Source organism: Rhopalosiphum maidis, chromosome 1 (genome assembly GCF_003676215.2).
Source record: "Rhopalosiphum maidis isolate BTI-1 chromosome 1, ASM367621v3, whole genome shotgun sequence".
NCBI classification, from domain to species: Eukaryota; Metazoa; Arthropoda; class Insecta; order Hemiptera; family Aphididae; genus Rhopalosiphum; species Rhopalosiphum maidis.
In genome coordinates, this window is record NC_040877.1 from 55,127,402 (window position 1) to 55,148,661 (window position 21,260).

The 21,260-nt window shown below is 25.9% G+C and overlaps 1 protein-coding gene across 4 annotated transcripts in view; it reads right to left on the reverse strand.

Annotated features, from left to right (window-relative positions):
• Positions 1-21,260, reverse strand: part of LOC113549846 (neurobeachin) — a 219,751-nt gene that overhangs the window by 84,849 nt on the left and 113,642 nt on the right. For all 4 annotated transcript variants that reach the window (XM_026951441.1, XM_026951596.1, XM_026951362.1 and 1 more), the window contains exons 3-4: positions 12,886-13,012; positions 6,359-6,459 (exon numbers count right to left, since the gene is read on the reverse strand). In XM_026951441.1, coding sequence (XP_026807242.1) covers positions 6,359-6,459; positions 12,886-13,012 — 228 coding nt within the window. The remainder of the gene's footprint in view (positions 1-6,358; positions 6,460-12,885; positions 13,013-21,260) is intronic.

Sequence of the window (21,260 nt, forward strand, 5' to 3'; positions counted from 1 at the left end):
ATTTTGTTAGTTGAGCTGCATTTAAAAATAAATAATAAGAAAAATAATGAGAGTTGAATATAGTAGAATAATGATATTTCTGAGAAAAAATTATAACTAGATAGGTAGGTACATTATTCGATAAATGAATTCATCGTTTTTACAATATTGAAGTCAGATTACATTGGCAATGCAATCAAATAACATCAGTTAATAAAAGTTACGTAAACCCACTACCTATTGGAGCATATATTTCATTGTATTTGTGTAAAACAATTAACGACTAGTGAAACTTGTTAGGAGTGATTTACAATGAATAATCATAGAACATTACACGAAACGAACGAAACCTATTTTATTGAACTGAATTCTAATGAACTTTTAATATTTTAATGCAACATTATATTGCTCTCTTAAGTCTATATTATACCAAAAGTAATAAAGATAAGTATAGTACAAAATAAATGTACTACTCAGATACTTTTTTTTCTCAATTATAAATAATCGAATACATATTTTTAATATTTTAATAAGGACTGTTCACGTACACAATATATATAATATTTATACCAATATATTTTTTTAAATCGTTAAAATATTAAAATTTACTTATGACCTAATGTGATTTTGTAAATATAATATCTAGTACAACAATCAGATATTATTAGGTGCTTATTATTACTTCTGCGTAAATCTTCGTAATGGATATGTCTAATCTCAAAGTGCTTGTAAATAAAACGTATATCTACATCTATCTGTGTATATTTAAGTTGAAAACATCATTTAAAAAAAACCTATTTCGTATATAATTTTACCTAATGTTGAATTTAATTTAAAACATTTGAATATATCTTAATTGTGGTTTAGAATTAGAATACTAAAGAACAAATTTAAAAACAATCAAATTCCCAATACACGGATTTAAAAAGGTTCTACTTTTAATAAAACTTGCAACTTTTTGAGCATTTTTATATTCTACTATAACTATAATTGTAAGAGTTTTCATTTTAAATTATAATTAATTATAAGTATAATAAATAATATGTATTATGTATAGATAGGCGTACAGCGATATTGTGACGGTGGATGGTAGATAATTCATTAAATACCATGACAAATGATTGTACATATAGGTGAAACGGCCAATAAAAGTTCGAAAAATAGTGGTCCGTCAAATAACAACAGAAATAGTTTAATATGTATAAGAGGAATATAGAAGATAGCTATTAGCTAATAACTACAACGAATGATTAAAAAAACGCAGTAAATGTATTATGTCAAATATTAATTTTTGAAGATGAACAGTTAAACAATTTGGAATAATTAACGTTACTATCAAATGTCTATATTCAAGAGGACGTCTCAGCATGTATACGACATAGTATATTTTTGTTCACCAGTTTCAATAGTGTGCTTTTAGTTTTAATATTAGAGTGAATTGACCTATTATTAAACTTTTAGTCAAGAACATTATCTGTGTTCTATCGTTGGTTTTTTACAATATTTTAATTTTTAAGTTATTTTTTAATTATGAGCATTTTCAAATATTTAAAAATTTCATACCTACTTACAACTCACCTAAAAATTAAAATATCGTAAAAAACCAACGATAGAACACAGATAATGTTCTTGCTTAAAAGTTTGATAATAGGTCAATTCACTCTAATTTTAAAACTAAAAGCACACTATTGTAACTGGCGAACGAAAATTTACTGTCGTACGTGTAGTGTGTAAGACGGAGACAACACACGCGGGTGAGACTTCCTCTCAATAAACATGAATTTCATGGATAAATTTATAATCAACAAATATATTCTATACTTACCTACATTTACATATTTAGTTTTTCAAAAATAGTAATATTCATTTTAAAAATACATAACATTGAAAGGAAAAATCTATAGCATATACATTGTTAACTATTAATAAATTAAACATTAAACAATATTTCTATTTCTAATAAAAAAAATAAATAAATAAAAACAATACAGAAGATGAATTCTAATTATTAGAAGTGCAATGTATGGTGATGGTATACACTATATATAATATATATTTTATGTGATTGTTAATAAAACACCAAAATACGTATACATCATCAGCAGTGTATTGTCTACAATAATGTATTGTTTACAACACTATGTCTCCACATCGCTTAAATATGTAAACTAATAATATAGGTATATTCAAATAATATGATAATCTGCTTATATAACATTCAACATGATTAAATGCAAAATTAGGCGTACTCTTAGCATATCGGAGTTCAATAAATTCAGAGTACAATTTAAATTGTACCTACTGGAATAGCACCATTTCTGATACAAAATAAACCGACACAAGAACGGGCTACGCTAATATTGAATAGTATTGATATCTCTAGCTCTATTATGTAATATACGTTTATTCGGAACGTCGAATCGGACGTGAAAACGAGCTATTCCAAACGACGGATTTAAGTATTAAGTATATATGTATATAAGTGCATGTAACGCCCCAAATGAAAAATTGTAACAGTCATTTGGGTCGATCGAATACAAACACTTTAAACATTTACACACACTAGAATGAGTATATATATATATACTTGAACCAAGTGTATATTAAAGGTTACGCGAGGTATATGTTCAATATTCTGATGCCACAGGAATCTCAATAAAACTCAATGACTGATGCTGTATATACGATGAATACCTACACTCACACCGTTAAATATATGTAGTATATATACAGGGTAGTTAAATAAATATATGCTCATCCCTCTCCCTCAATTTTTCTTTTAGTTTAGAATTCATTCAAATTAAATTTTTGGAATTTGTAAGTATACTTTATGACCATTTTTTCAATTTCTTATAAGATTTTTCATACGATTTAAGCATTGCCCAAAGATAATACAAACTTCGGTTTTTCAAATGAGAACTTCTCTTGGTTCAATTGTAAATTATTTAGTGGGTGTTTTTTTTTTTAATGTTACTATGTATCTAATTCAAAATCGAACATATAATTTATCGGTTATTAAAATATTTATACTTAAGATATTATTTCTTAAAAGAGATTTAATAAATATAATATTAAATCTAGTATTTATTATACTTAGACCATTTTTAAAGATTATAAATATTGACAGATAAATATTATACTAATATAAGTACTAAAATCGTACTACTAATATTTGATTGTACACTTAATATATATTAATATTAATCACGAATATTTTCAAATAATCATAGCCCCTATGTATCTTCGAACCTATTATCACGGGCTTGATCTTTAGTAAACAAAATTAAATATCTCAAAACATAATCGTTCGAAAAACAAAAATAAGTGTCTCCACATAAAACTATTTTTAAGTAGTACCTACATAAAAATCTCGAGAACGTAAAAAATTGTCTTAAAAATTCCAAAACTTGGATTTTAAATAACTGAAACTTTGAAGAAAATAGGAGGTGAATTACTTATATTATATATATAATATATGTTAGACGTTAGTGTACATACATAGACAAGCATATATATGGTTTTCACTCGTTTTCTACTCTCCGATTCCCTCGAGTTCACCCGTTATACCGTGAGTTAATGGAGTTTTCATTTCATTTCTTCTGCCATGCTATCTTGTACATGTATATTACGTATACACATATTATATCATATTATTATAAAGGTAATCGGGGAGAATCATATGGGGTAGACCCAACCAGATGCACACTAGTTGCGTTCAAAACTAAGTATTTCTGTACTTACTACAAACGTTTAATTTACATTTATCTGCGCAAATTAATAATATATAAATGGAAATAATCGGATTAAAATTGTCGAAGAACAAACGCGTGGTTTACCTACACGGGTGCCGTCACAATCATTTATGAAATTATTTTTATAACTACCTATGATATCGTATTAATAATTATAAGTATACTTAATTAAAGTAAACATCATTGAGTAGTAAAATAAAAAAAAGGTTTCAATATAAATATATAAATAAAATTAAGATGGACTAAACCACTTGTAAGTTGTATCAGCTATGGAAAGTTATTACCTTATAAAAAAAATGCAACATGTAAGTAAAATTTTTACTTACCAAAAAATATACAACAAATCAATTATTATTATTATTTAAATAATACATACATTTCTGTTAAAAATTATACTTAGTTCAACATAAATGAATAAACTATATTTCAACGATTATTTGTAAAGAGGATAAAAAAAATGTATCATATCAGAAATAGTGATTATCTACGCGCAAATATGAAAACCGTACACATGTAGAATGAAAAGAGAATTTTAAATATTAATTAAAGTTAAGAATGTGAGAAAACAACCACTTATACAAGTATCTACCGTAAAAATTTATAAAATCCTGAAGATATTTTAAGAGAGTGAGTCATGAATCATGATCCCCAAGATAGTAAAAATAATGGTAGCTACAATTTATGAGCTTTTATATGATTATAAAAGAACTAAGGTTGCTATATAATTTAATGATTCAGTGTTATTATATGAGCGATAAAAAAAATGACAAACCATATAAATAGTGTATTTCGTATGAAATAAGAGACTAAATAATTAAAATCAACACTCAAACATAATAGACTAATATAATCGAAGTGTGTACCCATTCATATGTTTAATGATATTCGCGAATACTCTAAAATAAATTAAAGATAAAATTAGTTTTAATCTGAATAAAGAAATTGTTTAACATTATAATAAATAAAATAATATTTTTTAATTGGCTTCTTATTTCTAGTCATAACGTAAATGGCAAATATATCAAAACGTGTATAATACGAACAAATAGTGTATAAATATTCACCAGGTGTCATGTTGTAGAATTATAGTTACTAACTAAAACATTTTAGGGTAGTATGAACAGAACATTGAATACGGATTTTTTTTTTAATAATAATAATAAATATGAGAGGATGGGATAAAATTAATTATTAAAATTAAAAAAATATTTAGAGATAAAGTAATAAAAATTAGTATTTTCTGTGTGCACTTTAAATCAATTACTTTATATTATAATTTATAAAAAATAATAATAAAGTACATTGATCTGGGTAGATTTTTTAAAACAAGAATTTATCAGAATAATTTAATATATAGTAAAGCACCTATATAGGCTGTATAGGCTATATAGGTACAATGAAATATAATGCATTATGTATATTTATATTTTTTATTTCATTTATTTATTTTTTTTTTTTGAAAAACATGTTCTGTTTAGTACATAAGAAAAACTGGCATTTGGCAGATATCGGTCACGGTTGTTTACTTACGACTATACCCGCAGACTAAACGATAAAATTATATTGGTGCGTTATGAATTATGATAGATTCTACTGCTACACATGTCAGCAAAAAAGAAAATATAAAAAAAAGGATATATCTTAGAAACAGCTTTAGTGACTGTGCAGAGGTTTTTATCATAGCAATTCAATATTCAATTATTTATTTATTTTTTATTCATACTTTATATAAATGCGTACCTATACTATTTAAATTTGTTTCGACAAAATCATTTAAAATTAAAATTTTTAATAAAAAGTAAAATATGTAATATGTAATATTATTTTTTTTTTTTGTGTAATAACTGATGTAATAAATTTTATTTCTAATACATACCTAACTAAGTATAAAAATGTTAAAATATGCAAATATTTCCATATTTATGCGAGATATATAATATGTATGAAACTAAAAATTGGTTTTATATCATATAATGGTTCAATAATTTAAAGAATATATGAAATATAAGCAAGAAAGGAAAAACGACACGATTAAAAATTGACCCAAATCCTAAATTATAAACATACTTAAAATTTAGTTAGAGAAATCCTTTGGTAGTTCAAAAAGGGACAGTATTCCAATTCCCAAACATACAATATTGCAAATATATGGGAAACAACTAAGCCGATTAGAGTGATATTTTAAATAAATGGCAAGGCGGAAAGGTTGGCAAAATATCTATACAAAAAGTCAAAGCGTTTGTAATACAATCTTAAATTAAAGTTTAATGCTATTAATATCCTCTTTTGGAAATTAGACTTTACTTCAAAAGCGTTAATTTCAAAATAATATACTTTAAAATATTTGTTATATAAATCAATGACGAAAAATATATTATGCAACTATGATTAAGCTTTGAGAATTTTAAATATTTTCAAATTAACTTTTAAAATATCACTCCCATATTATATTAGGTACTTATAATACCTATTTAATTCATATTAAATCAACTACTTAGGAATAAATATAATATTATACCTATTAATATAACACGATAATAAAAAGATATAATATAAATAAATATTATATTGTATTTAAATATCTTAACCATTATAGTTATTGCGTAAATTAATACATTTTTATTTACCCATTTTCCGTTTACAGCTTTCATTGAACCCAATAGCAGTTTTAACTCCTTCACAGTTATACTGAAACTAGCAAGTACCCCAAGCATGTCAATTAAAAGATCTGAAAATATTATTGAACAAATGATTAGAAAATATAAAATTATAATAATATATAACGTATTAAAATTGTAAAATATACATACAATGGATATATTATAAAATATATAATAATTATTAGAAAGTGTCAACTATAAGGGATTGGTTATAATTATTTTTTTATTTTTATAATTATCATTAAAACAATTGCTACAAGTAAAACATAATAATTAATTAATTAACATTTTTAATTTAAGAAGTTATTAAAGTTAAATGTCAGTATCCAGAACGTTTTGTATTTAAAAGCATATTGCTATCTACATATTTAAAATCACAAACTTCATTGACCCAGCAATAAAACTGTAATTTATATATATAATTAATGTTCTGCGACACAAACGCGAAGTATCATTATTCATTTAGCATATTTTGTCAATCCAAAATGTAGAATAGATAGATTTACATTCAGCATTGTAAACGGCTAATTTACAACATCCATTAAAATAATGATTAAAATCACGTTAATCTTGATATTAAATGATTATCGATAGTTTGACAAGATTAATAAGTTTCCAAACTATATTTTACATATTCAGTTAATAGTTAATCAGTACATCGAGTGACACTTTATAATAAAATATATATAATATTCTAAAATAGGCCTATTAAGTATACATAACTATAAGATTAGTGCATTATAAAATATAAATTACGTTCAAAATACACTGGATATCAAATATAAATATCTTATAATACAACATAAAAAAACATATAATATAACAAGACATATAAAATGCTTATAAAACATTATTGTTATAATTATCATAAAATAAATATATTCTAGTCAACACTAAAATACAGAAAGTCCTAAGTAAATACATGTAAATTTCTCTCAAATGTTTATTGTAAGATTATTACAAATTTCTTTCAAAAAAATAACTCGAAACTTTTACTTTTAAATTCTGTAAATTCATGGACTAGATAAAATGTGTAAACAGAAATCAATCTCAATGTTGAAGATGTAAGTATATTTTATACTTCTAAACGTGATGAAATGCACAAAAAAAAATTTGTACACAATTGTTAAACCAATTCTATATCTCTGTTAATAATTTAAGAATCTATTTGTGTAACAGAGACAAATCATTAGAAACACAATCATAAATATATTGAAAATATTAATAACACATATAAAATTCACAATAACAATTCCTCTGGTTAAACTATAAAGACTTATTGTATTCTTTGTAGATTTGTAGAACTATTATTGAAAGGATTTTAACGAACCGTATTAATTTGAAAGAGGGTAAAAGTTATATTATATAACTGCATAGGTTATATATTGATTCAAATAACACACGACTAAACAAAAAAATATTTTTAGTATAATTTTTAATACTTTTCATTTTTAATTATTTATGTACAATATTAATGGCGTATGTATGAGACTGATCATCTAGGTCCTAGATTTTATAGATAGGGGGTGTGTTATATATTTTTGGAATGGTTTAAATAACCAAACCAAATTTACGTTTTTTATATTGTTTGTTTGTATAATATTAAATTTAACAAAAAAATGTTTCGATCATTTACTTAGGATGTTTACACTAAGGACTAAGAGACACAATAAGGATAATTTTGTAGAGATGAATTAGACGTAAAATATCAAGTTATAGATACGTATACCTTAGATAGTATCACAAGTGTTCATAGTAAGCATCTAATGCGATACAGTGGTCAAATAAGTTAACTCCGGCAGTATCACACCATTTTTCATTAAACATTAATCAATGGATATTGCACATTTATTTTTAGAATTTTGTAATAATCCAAAAATTATAAATCGTAAAAACATGAAAAATAACCACTATAATTTAAATTAATATCTTCTATCCATAATTATACAATTTAAAAATATTTACACTAATTTTAATGTTTTCATTGGTTTCTAAAATCTAAGACAATTTTTTTCATATACCAATAAAATATGTCGTTAGGAAAAATTAGTTCAAAATACCGTAATACTTAAAGTGATTTAAATAACATTTCTTTCAAAATAGTATCCGTTACACGTGTATTACTAAACAGTAGACACACATCGTCAATTCGGCTCAGAATCGTTTTTCATATTCAATGGTTAATGAATAATGATGGATTCAAATTTAATACATACATTGCATATGACTTACTCAGTGATGAAGCATACTCGTAACTTAGTGTACAGCAAACTGCAAGGCGATTATACGGTTTTTTTTTATTTTTTTATTAAATTTAAACTTAAAAGGCATTTTATTATTATAAAAGCGATTTCTAGTAAATTTACTTTAGTGGTGTACAAAGTCATATTAATCGAAAATTTGGGTCCTTATTTTAGGTAAATTCTAATACAGATTACATATTTATATTTGAACGTCAAAACATATTATTATTTAACTATGACCGGTGGAACTATTTTCAGAGATTATTTAAGTGTGTAAATACATGGAATAAAAATCACCATAGTAAAATTCTACAACCCAATTAAAGCAGACCAACAACTACGACCGATAACGTAATTGTAGCGTGGCCGATTTTATATTTGCATAATGGTTTTTAACAGATATCAGATTCCGTGTCGCGTACTCGCGTACACGTTTTGTAAGCCGTTTTTGAGCGGATTTGTGAATACGAATGGCCATTCTTATTCATAAATATATAATAGTGCGAATTATTGTTTTATTTAACAAAGTTTTAGTAGGCAGTGTATTAGTGCAAACCATGTCCAAATACAACGTGTATGGCCGATATACAAATTATTTTATTTTATTATTGTAATAATTAAAATGGTATAGGTAATTTAATGTATATTGGTATATTATACGATATTAAATTATTACAATAAAATATATCCACACAATTTAATAAAGAAACTATAATTTATATACATATTATAATATATATATATATATATATATATATGCAAGTACATTGTAATACGCAATACGCATAATTCTTGTATTTGCTATTACACATTTCAATAAAATCATCATCGTAAGGATGATAAAATAATGAGATGAATTAATACGGATCGTGGTAGTACGGGGACGTATGAAATAACATTTCATCAACCTAAGGTCCGTATAACCATAGTTAAATGTTTGTATTTTTTTACTATAGTCGTTAACTTATAAGTTATAACTATTTATACTTTATTATTTATTATATTTTAAAATGTATCAAAACATAATATTAAATGTTAGAAGCACATTAAAGCACAGTCATGAAATTGTTGGATATAAATTTAAAAGTAAATTGTATTATTATAGTATATTATTTATTATACTCGAGTTATTGCAACTTCTTTTCTCGTGTTGATGTTTTCTCTTATCCTTATTAACACGAGATTTATGAAACGGTTATTTGAAAGGAAATCGAGATCGGGAAGATGATGCGATCTGACTAAGTATTTTATCGGGGGTCCACGTACTTCAAAATTTTAAGAACCATTTGGTGTGTACCCGATATTATGCAAATACGTCCTGCATACACGTAAAATCGTGTACTTACCTACATAGTATATACTATTTCAAATCAGACGATCGAGAACAAATGATATCGTTCACGGCGTTGGATACCATATTATACAAATTCGACCGAGTGGATTATTATTGTACACAATATATTATTATAATGTAGTCTGTGCGCGTGCGAAGGCTGCACAGCGCTTCGTGTGTACCAACACGCAGCAAACATTAAACCGGAATCCCCGTAAGAGAAACAGCTTTGACGAGGAGCACGGTGCACCTATATAATAATATAATAAGACCATTGATTGACTAACTATATAATATGGATATAATATGACAAAATATATACGACAGAGACATCGTGGTTGATTTACGGATGTTCCAATAATATTATGCATAACTATACGCGGAACAAAATGTTTGCTTATACAAAAAATAGATAGGTAGACATTTTATAATATATAACAAAAAACGGTATTCGTACAAACGTACCGATGATACATAGTGTTTCAACTTCATCACTAGTTTGAATTAATAACACTGTTAAACGTGGAAAAATCAATAGATAAACTCAAACGTTAAACAAATACTATTTATGGGGGCCAAAGAAATAAATACTATATTTAGAGTACGGCGTAGAATTAATTGATGTTATTTTTCTAATTTGAACTTAATTTGATAATTCGTGTAAATAAAATAAATACACATATGCATATACCAATACACAATAATATAGACACACACATGCTAACTATTATATTTGTTTATTACATTTACACATCAAAATGTTATCATAATCGTTTCATAAAAGCACATTCGAAAAACAGTTTAGGCACCTACCTACCAATAATGTTTGGATAAATGTGAACCAAATTGAAAAACGGAAATGTTTAATAACGCTGGAATGTCATTTAAACTAAATTGAATTGTTTTTACCGCATAAAAAATATAATTTTTCTGTACGAATAATACACGAAAATACGGGTTTAGCGTAATGAGTACAATAATATTATTCAAAATGTATTGTCATTCGGAAGGCGGCATACGTAACGAGTGTATTATGCTTCTGGCGAATCATTCGTTAAGTTTACTTTCGAAAGCCCTTTGTAGAATTTGGTGTTTTTAATGTTATTCACAAATATTATAATGTACGAACAAACGGAATGCTAGGGACAATAAATTGTTATCTTAAGTAATGATACGAATGGTTTTTCGTCAATTTGATGTCCTGCAGCGAACGAGAATACATTATTTAAAAATCAATACCTACCGAAAACATAATTGTTATGATTCGTTATTATTGGTTGTGAACACAGAGAGAAGAGTACAATTTACATATTAGAAAAAAAAAGTGTAAGTAACTGGTTATTTTTAAACTGTATATTAGGTGTTTGATGGGTTACAATTGTACACGAAAAATTATGATGAGCGGAAACGGACTGCCATTCTATATCACTAAGTACATTTCATCATATATTTATTGATATGAATATTAAAGTTATTTATTTTACTTTTTGTATTACGGTAAGTTGATACAATTTTTCTTGGATAAGACAATAATGATATAGTAATAGTATTTAAGTATTATAATACTATATGCATTTATTCCATATTATAAAAATGTATAAAACTCAAAATGCCTTTTCAAAATGTCTTTCTGTAATAACTGTAAATCAGTAAAAATAGACTCATAATATAAATAGGTACTATCTTAAAAAAAATCAAAAATTGTATTGTGTATAATAAAATTCATATACGTAACAGTTTTATTTCCCATGAACGATTGCTTTAAATTATTACAAAATGATTAACATTGTTATTTATTGTTTAAATAAGTAATTTCGTCCAAATATAAACCATTAAATATCTAAAAGTAATTATCTTTAAATATTTTTTAAACTTCATGTTTTTATTGTGAAAAACTTTTTAAGGAATTTTGTATACAAAATTAAAAAAAAATTTAAACTTTTTCTCATTCCTGAAAATGTTATATTATCACAAAAATGATAATATAAACATTTTGTGAAAATGTTAAGTATTTATTGTAATTTTTTTTTTTAAATATGATAAAATTTCAAATAATGTTCAAGGAGAAATAATTATTTTACGGGTGAATATCGAATATCATAAACATTTTAACTTTAAATTCTCATAAAAAATTAATTTGGCTTTTCGGTAGAATTTTTTTTCGCATAAATTGAACATATTTTAAAGAACTGTATTAAATTTTTAAATTTTAGGTATAGAAATATAATTTTTATGAATTTTTAACAACAAAATAATGAACTTAATTTCAAAATTTGTATGAATACTGTTAACATTCTAACTTTGAACTTTATAAAAAAATATTGTGACTGTAGATTTTTGATATTTTTTAATTGAAAAATAAAAATGTTTGAGGAGCTCTGTATTGAAATTACGGGCATAAACAATTTGTAAATAGAAAATGATAATATAAATATTTGGTGAAAGTTTAAAATTTTTATTATTATTCGTTTTCTAGTTATATCAAACAATCAAAATTGATTTTGTCAAAAATTGGATTTGCGTAAAACTTCACGTTTTTCCCAACTATAAAAATAAGTGATAGGAATTTTTTTATTATAAAACATTTTTGGAAACAAATCATTTTGTACTATGATACATTATACGACAGAATAATTATTACACATTTATAAAAATAAAAATAAAAACAGTCGAAAAGTAATATTAAAAATCGGAAATATTGTACCAATACTATGGAAAAAAAATAGGCGTGTATTAAACGATACTATATATTTTTTAAAACTTGACGAGCAACAATGGCACGATCGAGCCATATACAATAAAATATAGTGTTTATATTGCAAACTAAACGACGACACTTACACCTAGATAATATAAATAAATATATATATGTATAAAGCTACTCAGTATTCACGTAATATATTGTTGAACATTATTACCTGCTACGACGGTGTCGGCACGCGCTAGTCTGTTTACGACCAACTCAATTAGTCCGACGTCGGTGCACGCTTGCAGATTTCGAACGGATTTTCTCAGGATGGCAATGAAAACGCTCCATATTTCGGCCTGAAAAACGTAATTTAACAATCAAATTAATCTAATTAATATATTATATAACAGCATTATTAGGTGTATATACAGTTTTTTAGGTTATATTATTTTTTTCTAAAAAGAAATAACTGTACTGCGACGGATGCTACTTAGGAACACGCGTGCCGTAAATAATAATATAGTAAGACATTTTTCCAGAAAGGTTTAATCAGCGAAATGGGAACGTCGTCGTATACAGTGGCTTTTATACGAGTGGAACGCGATCGCCTACATACACACATACATATATGTACATACAAATACATACATTCATACATACATACATACATACATACACACATACATACATTCATACATACATACATACATACATACATACATACATACATACATACATACATACTTACATACATACATACATACTTACATACATACATACATACATACATACATACATACATACATACATACATACATACATACATACGTCATACATATACGAATAATACATGACGAAGACGTTATACAAATGTAATGTGGGATTTTTTTAAGGAGACTGGAGGATATACATATTTGAAGAAATATCTATTCATTTTTATCTTTACGTTTTTATTCATACAAATTCATGTGAGGGTTTCGGTCGATTACTGTTTTCAATATTTTCCCCGCCATTCTACGGTCGTTTTGCTCAATATGTAAATAACAATATATATGCGCACGGGTTTTTTTTATAGTTCAATATAAATACATATATATGTATAAAAAGGGTGATAGAAAGGGAAAGAAAAAAGTGAGCGGTGGAAGTTAGGGTGAAAAAATATTAATTTCGAGCTTTGTGCTCGTATAAGCAAAAAAAAATACAAAATACTGGCCAAGGCTTAAAAGTACACATACTCATACAAACATACATACATACACACATACAAACGCGCACGCTAGAACTCGTATGGAAATGTGTGAACTTTTGCACAGCAACCTTTTCTCATTTAAATAATATGATCTGCATCCGGTGGCGGTCCTTTCCGGAGCAACGCGACTTGTTCAGAAATCCGCATATCCGATTAAAACAACACCTGTCCCTGTTTAACGGGCGTGATTTTGAATAATTGTTTTTGAGAGCATTTTGGCAGCGGAGATCTATATATATATATATGCTTTATATAGGTATACATACGTGTACACCCACAGATACCACATATGCAGTATACCGATTAAAACTTTTCACTTAGAGCGTTTAATTTGTATAGTATATAATTATATTCGTCCGCGGTTTCTTTATATCTTTAGGAAGTACTAATACGACATCACACGAGATTCGTATAGCTACTTTGTAAGTAGGCATATGTGCGAGAAGTATAAGATATAGTTACTTTTTTAGTAAAATTTAATTTAACAGCGGCAATGGTTGTATGGATTGTAGGCGTTTTTAATAAAATACCCACTAAAACGGTACTTTTTCAAACCCCTCCCCCCGCGCGCGTTCTTAGAAAAATGAGAATGTGCGTTTGAATAATTGTCAACCGTTAGTTCTGTATATGTATAAGGTATAGATATAATACCTAAACTGCGGTCCAGAATGAATAATTATTCTGTTTTTTTTTTTATTTACCTAATGATAGTTTAGGTGCGTATATATACAAAGTATAGTTACACTATATACATACTGTTGTGAATAATGTACATATATTTTGCAGTAGTGTTTGTACGCGAGTGTACACATTTTAACACTCATATTATTGTATTATATATGTGTGCGTGTTTTGTCTATATACCTACCTACACCTATATTATTGTATGCGGTTGGTTATTTTTATTGTTGTAGGATAACTGGAAATAACTAAGCAAATAAAAGTACGTACGTCCATTATCCCATAACGTTCAACAAAGTCCAAAACTGTTGTTGCAACATAGGTAACGTATATTATACGTATACACGAACAGTAGGGTAGATAATTTTCAATTATAACGTTGGTAAGTACACAATGAACGTAAACTAATTAAGAATAATATTTACATTTTTAAATGTAAATTTGTATCCTTCTATAATGGTTTTACGTAAACCTGACGTGAGTTTTTTCCTCATTACCTATATATAATTTAAACCACATATTGTATAAATGAATTGTGATCGTATTGATTGTTTTCTTTATGCAAAATCATATTGTCGCAATTTTTTTTTTTAAATCTACTTTCCAGAATAATATAACGTCTTATTTACCTAAAGGTGTACAATTTTACTCCTGGTGTTATACTATAAATACAATCAAATATTAAATATATGGACCTATAAATACAACATGAACAATTTGAACGGTTTATACCCACGCATATAAAATGTGTAACCTCGAACAAACATTTTTTTTTTAACTTTAATCGAATTCCCTACCGAAAGAGTAATTTAAATCAATCATGTTTTGTCTGCGCGATAAAACAAAATGTAAAAATGTAATTATTTAATTTTATAGGATATATATAGGTACATATATAATACACTATATATATTAAGTACATAACACGTGCACTCGCATTGCGTATATCTCCATGTAGTTTGGAATTTTTGTCAGCATTGTAAACAGACATGGAAACTTTACATGACTCTGCCCTTGAACAAAAAAAAAAAGTAACATAAAAAATGGTTTAAGCACCGCGGGATCCCTGAAAATATTATACATTGCGTTGTATTACGTCACATGATATATGTACATAGTACATTCAATATTTATTCACTATTGAACAAATAAATGTACATTTTGTTGAAAAAAAAAAACATCTTTATAAAAATCCCGTGCAGCATATTGAGTGTTTCTGCGAATTAAACGCCGTGTATTAATATAGTTTAATATGAATGTAATGTGTATGACGAACGTTGTGTTGTTTCTAAGATCAAACAATTAATAGGTACGTAACGCTACGCATCATTCGGGATTTTTTGGGTTGCAGTAAGTGTTAAAATAGGTGTATTATAGTGATGTTAAATTCTATTCGGGTTGTACAAGTCATAAAGTATAATATGACAAATTGTGAACAATACTACATGAAAGTCTCTAAAAATATTATAATACGCGAAGAGAGAAAAAATATTTTTAAACATTCATTTATAATATTACTAGTTTATTTTATTCGTGAAATGTATGTTTACAATTTATGTGATTTAAAACATGAAATTTTGTTTAAGTAAATTCCGTTAGTCCAACAGACAGAGTTAAAAGATAAAAAGACAAAAAATATGAAACAATACTGTAAGAAAATCATTTCAAAAAAAAATATCATTATTTAAGAATATATATCCATCTCGGTGAACTTTGATCTCCTTCAAAACCATAACAACATGGAATACCGGGAAAATATAAAAAAGGTTTGTGATGAAATTAAATATTGAATGGACAATACAAAGAACAAATATTTTAAATTTATTTAGCAACATATTACAAATTAATGAAAATTGTATCGACAAAACCTATCTATTTGATAATGTTACAATAAATATTTAAAAATAACTTGTATCACCATAACAATATGAGAATTTTAATTATTATCAGAAACTCGCAAGCTTCATTTTTATAAAAAAAAAAAAAAAAACAATAACTTTAATTCATCTGTGTAGAGTAATGTGAACATTTTGTAGGCAGTATAATGTTTTCAAGTTTAACAGATTTTAAATGGGGTCGTTTTTATGTAGTGAGTTTGGTGTGCATAATATGCAACGTGAACTTAAAATACAAATTATTTTCAATAGTGACGAACACGTTGATGAGACGAGGTAGTGATACAAAGCCGTATTTTGAATAAAGATAAAAGGCTCTTTGTTTGCATTTTGTTTTTTTTTTTATGAATACGGAATCATTTACGAAAAAAAAAATATGAAATGAAAACACAATTGTATTTTTTTTTCTTATATACACTACAGCTCCATTATTGGAGACATACGAGTACGGTATTCGCTTACGAATTTCGAATAAATTAAAATAGTTTTCGTAAATGAAAATAAAAATTCAGTATGATGTCATCCAGCGAATAAGTCCCAATAAAAAACGCTAGCGTAACATAAATAAAATCAGACGGGAGTGATTGATTTTTTACATCATATTATTCATATTATTATAATAATAATAAAATAGTATTGAAATAAGACTCATAAGGTATTTGATTTTCCCATTAATTGAATGTATCTTAACGTTATCGAAACCATAATGTCGTGATAGACGGTACAAATATTAAACTCTTATGATTGCCAATGTATTTACTACACATTAGTCATGTAAAATGCAATAATGTGATATAATTTATTACAAAATAATAATTATTATTACAACGTAAGCATGATGTGAGTACTAAAAAAATTTACCCGATGCGTATTCCATAATTCCATACCAGGCTTAGCACCAGAATTACTCATAAAACACTGAACATAAATTAATTAATCGTCCAAACGGTCTTGAGTGACGTATAACCCTGATTAACCTCAGCCCGAATAAAATATGGGTTTAATACCAGATTAATAGTACTCAAAAGTATTTTATATTTCTTAATTTTTTTTTAAATTCAATGTTATATTATACACTACAGCAACTTATAAAAAGCTGGTTATAAATATACAACATTATTACATTCATAAAATGCGTTATATGGGTCTATAACAAATATTACTTTACTATCCAACTATTTGTATTGTATATTTTAAAGTTTCATATAGATAATCCAAGAACTACATGAGAGCTTTTTCCTACATACGTTACAGTTTGTAAACAAGTTATCTACGGTGTGCTTAATGTGTTGCATTTGTAATTTAAATAATAATTTAAAGGGTTGAAGTAGATCTAATTTATTGTCATAAATAACATTTAAAACTACGGTTTGTACACATAGTTATTCAATTTCAATTATTTGTACACTAACATTAACAATAATATTTATTGAAATAGAATATGTTTTATATAAATGGTGCCACATATACCGAACGGTTTAAATTTTATGTAATACAATTTTAAATTGAGTCAACAAATTAAAATATAAATAAGTTTATAATATTTTTAATATGTACCTACATAAATACATTACGTATACAATGCAATATAATAATATACTTATTTTGTATTTCGAATTGTGTACATATTGTATTATTATTTTTTATCATATGAAGACAACAACAGTATGTAATTTATTTCTAAATCCATGTATTCCTCCTACCCATTTCATTTACAGGGATAATATACAAAATGGAAAAATGATAAATGTTAAGAGACGTCAACGAGAATAGCTATCAAGGTTTATTGTTACAAATTGTATTTCTCTATTTTATATATTATTATTAACCATCCTTGAGTGGACGAACAAAACCACTCGAATCTTAAAAAAGTTATTGTATTTTTTCATTTCCATTTCAATAATAGGGCATACAACTATAACGTCAATACCCGAAGAAAACATCAGATATACTCTAAGATAAAATCTAAAAAATCTAAAAAAAAAAAAGTTAGCACTGTAACATTCGTTACACACTATGTATAAATATAATATATTCCATTAAACAATAAACACACTATATGGTTGACTAATACAAAATACACACACTAACAACTTTTTACACATCCGAATCAGTATATTAAAATGACATACGGCGGGAAATTCGTCATTAACCATCAACATGAGCGAACTCAGCTATAAGCTTATTAACAGCTGTCTTCCAAAACAGTAAAGTATTATTTTAAATATAATAATTATCGATGATTTATAAACCAAACGTGTCTTATTATTGATAGAAAACTAATACACAGTGCTCTGACCCCCAGCTATGAAAACCATCTGGATAGCTAATATCATAACAAGGTTCCCCCGACAATATAACATACAAAAATATACGTATTTCTTAGTAATGAATCACAACTCGACGGTTACATTCAAAACGAATTTAATGATATATTTACTATATAATATATATAGTATGTATGTATGATCATAATGTGAATGCTGACACTCACCAGCATATATGCCTAAATAATATAACAAACATTTAATGAATGCTAATAAAATTATCTATATACAGTCATATACCGGCGAATGTCTGATATTCATAAACCATATTTGCCGTTTGGTAAATATTGACGACAGCGCTTGAAGCGTGATATTTATAATGCACTCATAATACAAAGTCATATCAATCGTTATCACACACACACACACACACGGGATATAACTACTGATTTTAAAAACATTCAAGTTAACGTTCAATGCAAGAAACAGAGCATCAAAACGTTTTTCTATGATGTCGAAACCAAAATAAATCAAATCAAATCAATAAATGAAAAAAAAACCGATTAACATTTTACAAAATATATAATTAAATATATTATGTAATTTAAAATAAATAATGAATAAATGTAATAAAGGTAAGGGAAAAAATAACTAGTTACAGATGACTTTATTAAAAATAATGTTTGGGCCTTTTTTTTATACGCTATGCCATAATATATCATCATTCAAATGAAAAATTTCAACTTTATTTTTTTTATCCTTGTATACATGAACAATTCAAAGTTGATTAACAAATTAACCATAATTTATATTTTATGGAATATTTTATTATTGTTTATTCATTTTATACTAAATATACTTATTAATATGTAATTATTTTATGTTCAATGTCATAGATGTTTATTTTATTTTTATTTTTTTTATAACGCGTTAAACTTAAATCAAAAAATTAAATAACGTTTGAATGTAAAATAACATTAAATATTAAAATAGTACAACATTTAAATACTCAAAAACGTAAAAACGAAATATATTTTTATTATTTAAGTCGGCAGTCATTCACTGCTATAACGACTTACAAACTATTGACACGTAATTTATGTCACATTCAACAAATTTGATTAGGTTAATAAAACATAGAACATTTGATTACGAGCATACTATTATTTGTATAGACAATAGTCGATTTTAGATCACAAATTATAGACTAGCAGCAATTAACTCTATATTAATTTAATATATCCTTGTAAATCGATTTACTACAGGTATACAATTCAACATCATATATCAATAAATTAGATTGTTACCCACTTATATAATCATCAAAATCGACCTCAAAAATTGCAGGATAAATCAGGTAATATATTGTTATTATTGTTTCAAGATTGTAAAAATCTATGTTTACATTGTTATACCGTGTTCAATTGTGGTAGTTTGAACGCAAGCCATAAGTTATTAGGACTCGTACGATATATAATAAGTCCAACAACCTGGTTCACAAAATCGACCGTATAGTGGGAATAACCAACAAACTACTATTGGACTGTATAGGTTAAGGTATAAAAATATCGATAATCAAGATTTAAAAGGTAGGTATTGCACAACTCAATAATGTATTATACAACAACTTACTCAAAGTAAATAAAGTATTAAACACGACCGATATACATAAAGAACATAAAATACCTAATTATCATCCAATAAATAATTAACACATTCTTCACATGGTATGTCACTAATTGATCATTCTTCAATTTCCAAGATGAACGAATTAAACAATTAAAGCACGAATCCTATAGTTCAACTAAAAGCTTAATACATTTTTTTATTATTATTATATAATAGCATTTTTCCATGAGTTTTGTCTTTTATTTTTTTTAAGTATGTTTTCTTTATTTTATTTCTTTAATTAATCTTTAGGAGTCGTTTACGAGTGACAATTTAATAGTAAATTTTGCGCGTTTACGTAAATAACTTAAAGGGCTCTTTTTTTCTCACGATTTTCCTGTTGAAGAGGGCAAAACTTTGTTCCACTTCGAATAAAGTTTTTCCAAAACGCCTGTACTATGATAAAAACCAATTAATAATTTTCTGATCGTATTGTTCCTTTAAGGTTTCATGAAAATTGAAATAAACTTAGAACAATTGTACGTTAACAGCCAGAACCGACAAATTCTTTGGTGTTGACAAATATTGTATTAGTTAATCGAATCATCAAAATCATAAAAAAATTAATTTAATATAATGTAGTAGTAGTAGAAATATTAGTATAAAATATGAAATTAATAGTATTAAAATCTAATAAACATTAATTTATTTTCTATAAAGCACAGCAAATCACTATAATGTTTTTAAAATCAAAAATTGTTTAAAAAAATATAACAAAAAGGGTTTAGAAAATAAAATTCTATAAATAGAATTAAGAAGAATTAAAAATATTAAGAGTTTTTGTTGTTGCTTTGTTAAAATTTATGTTACCCATAAGTAAACAAATGCGCTAAACTTCATAATT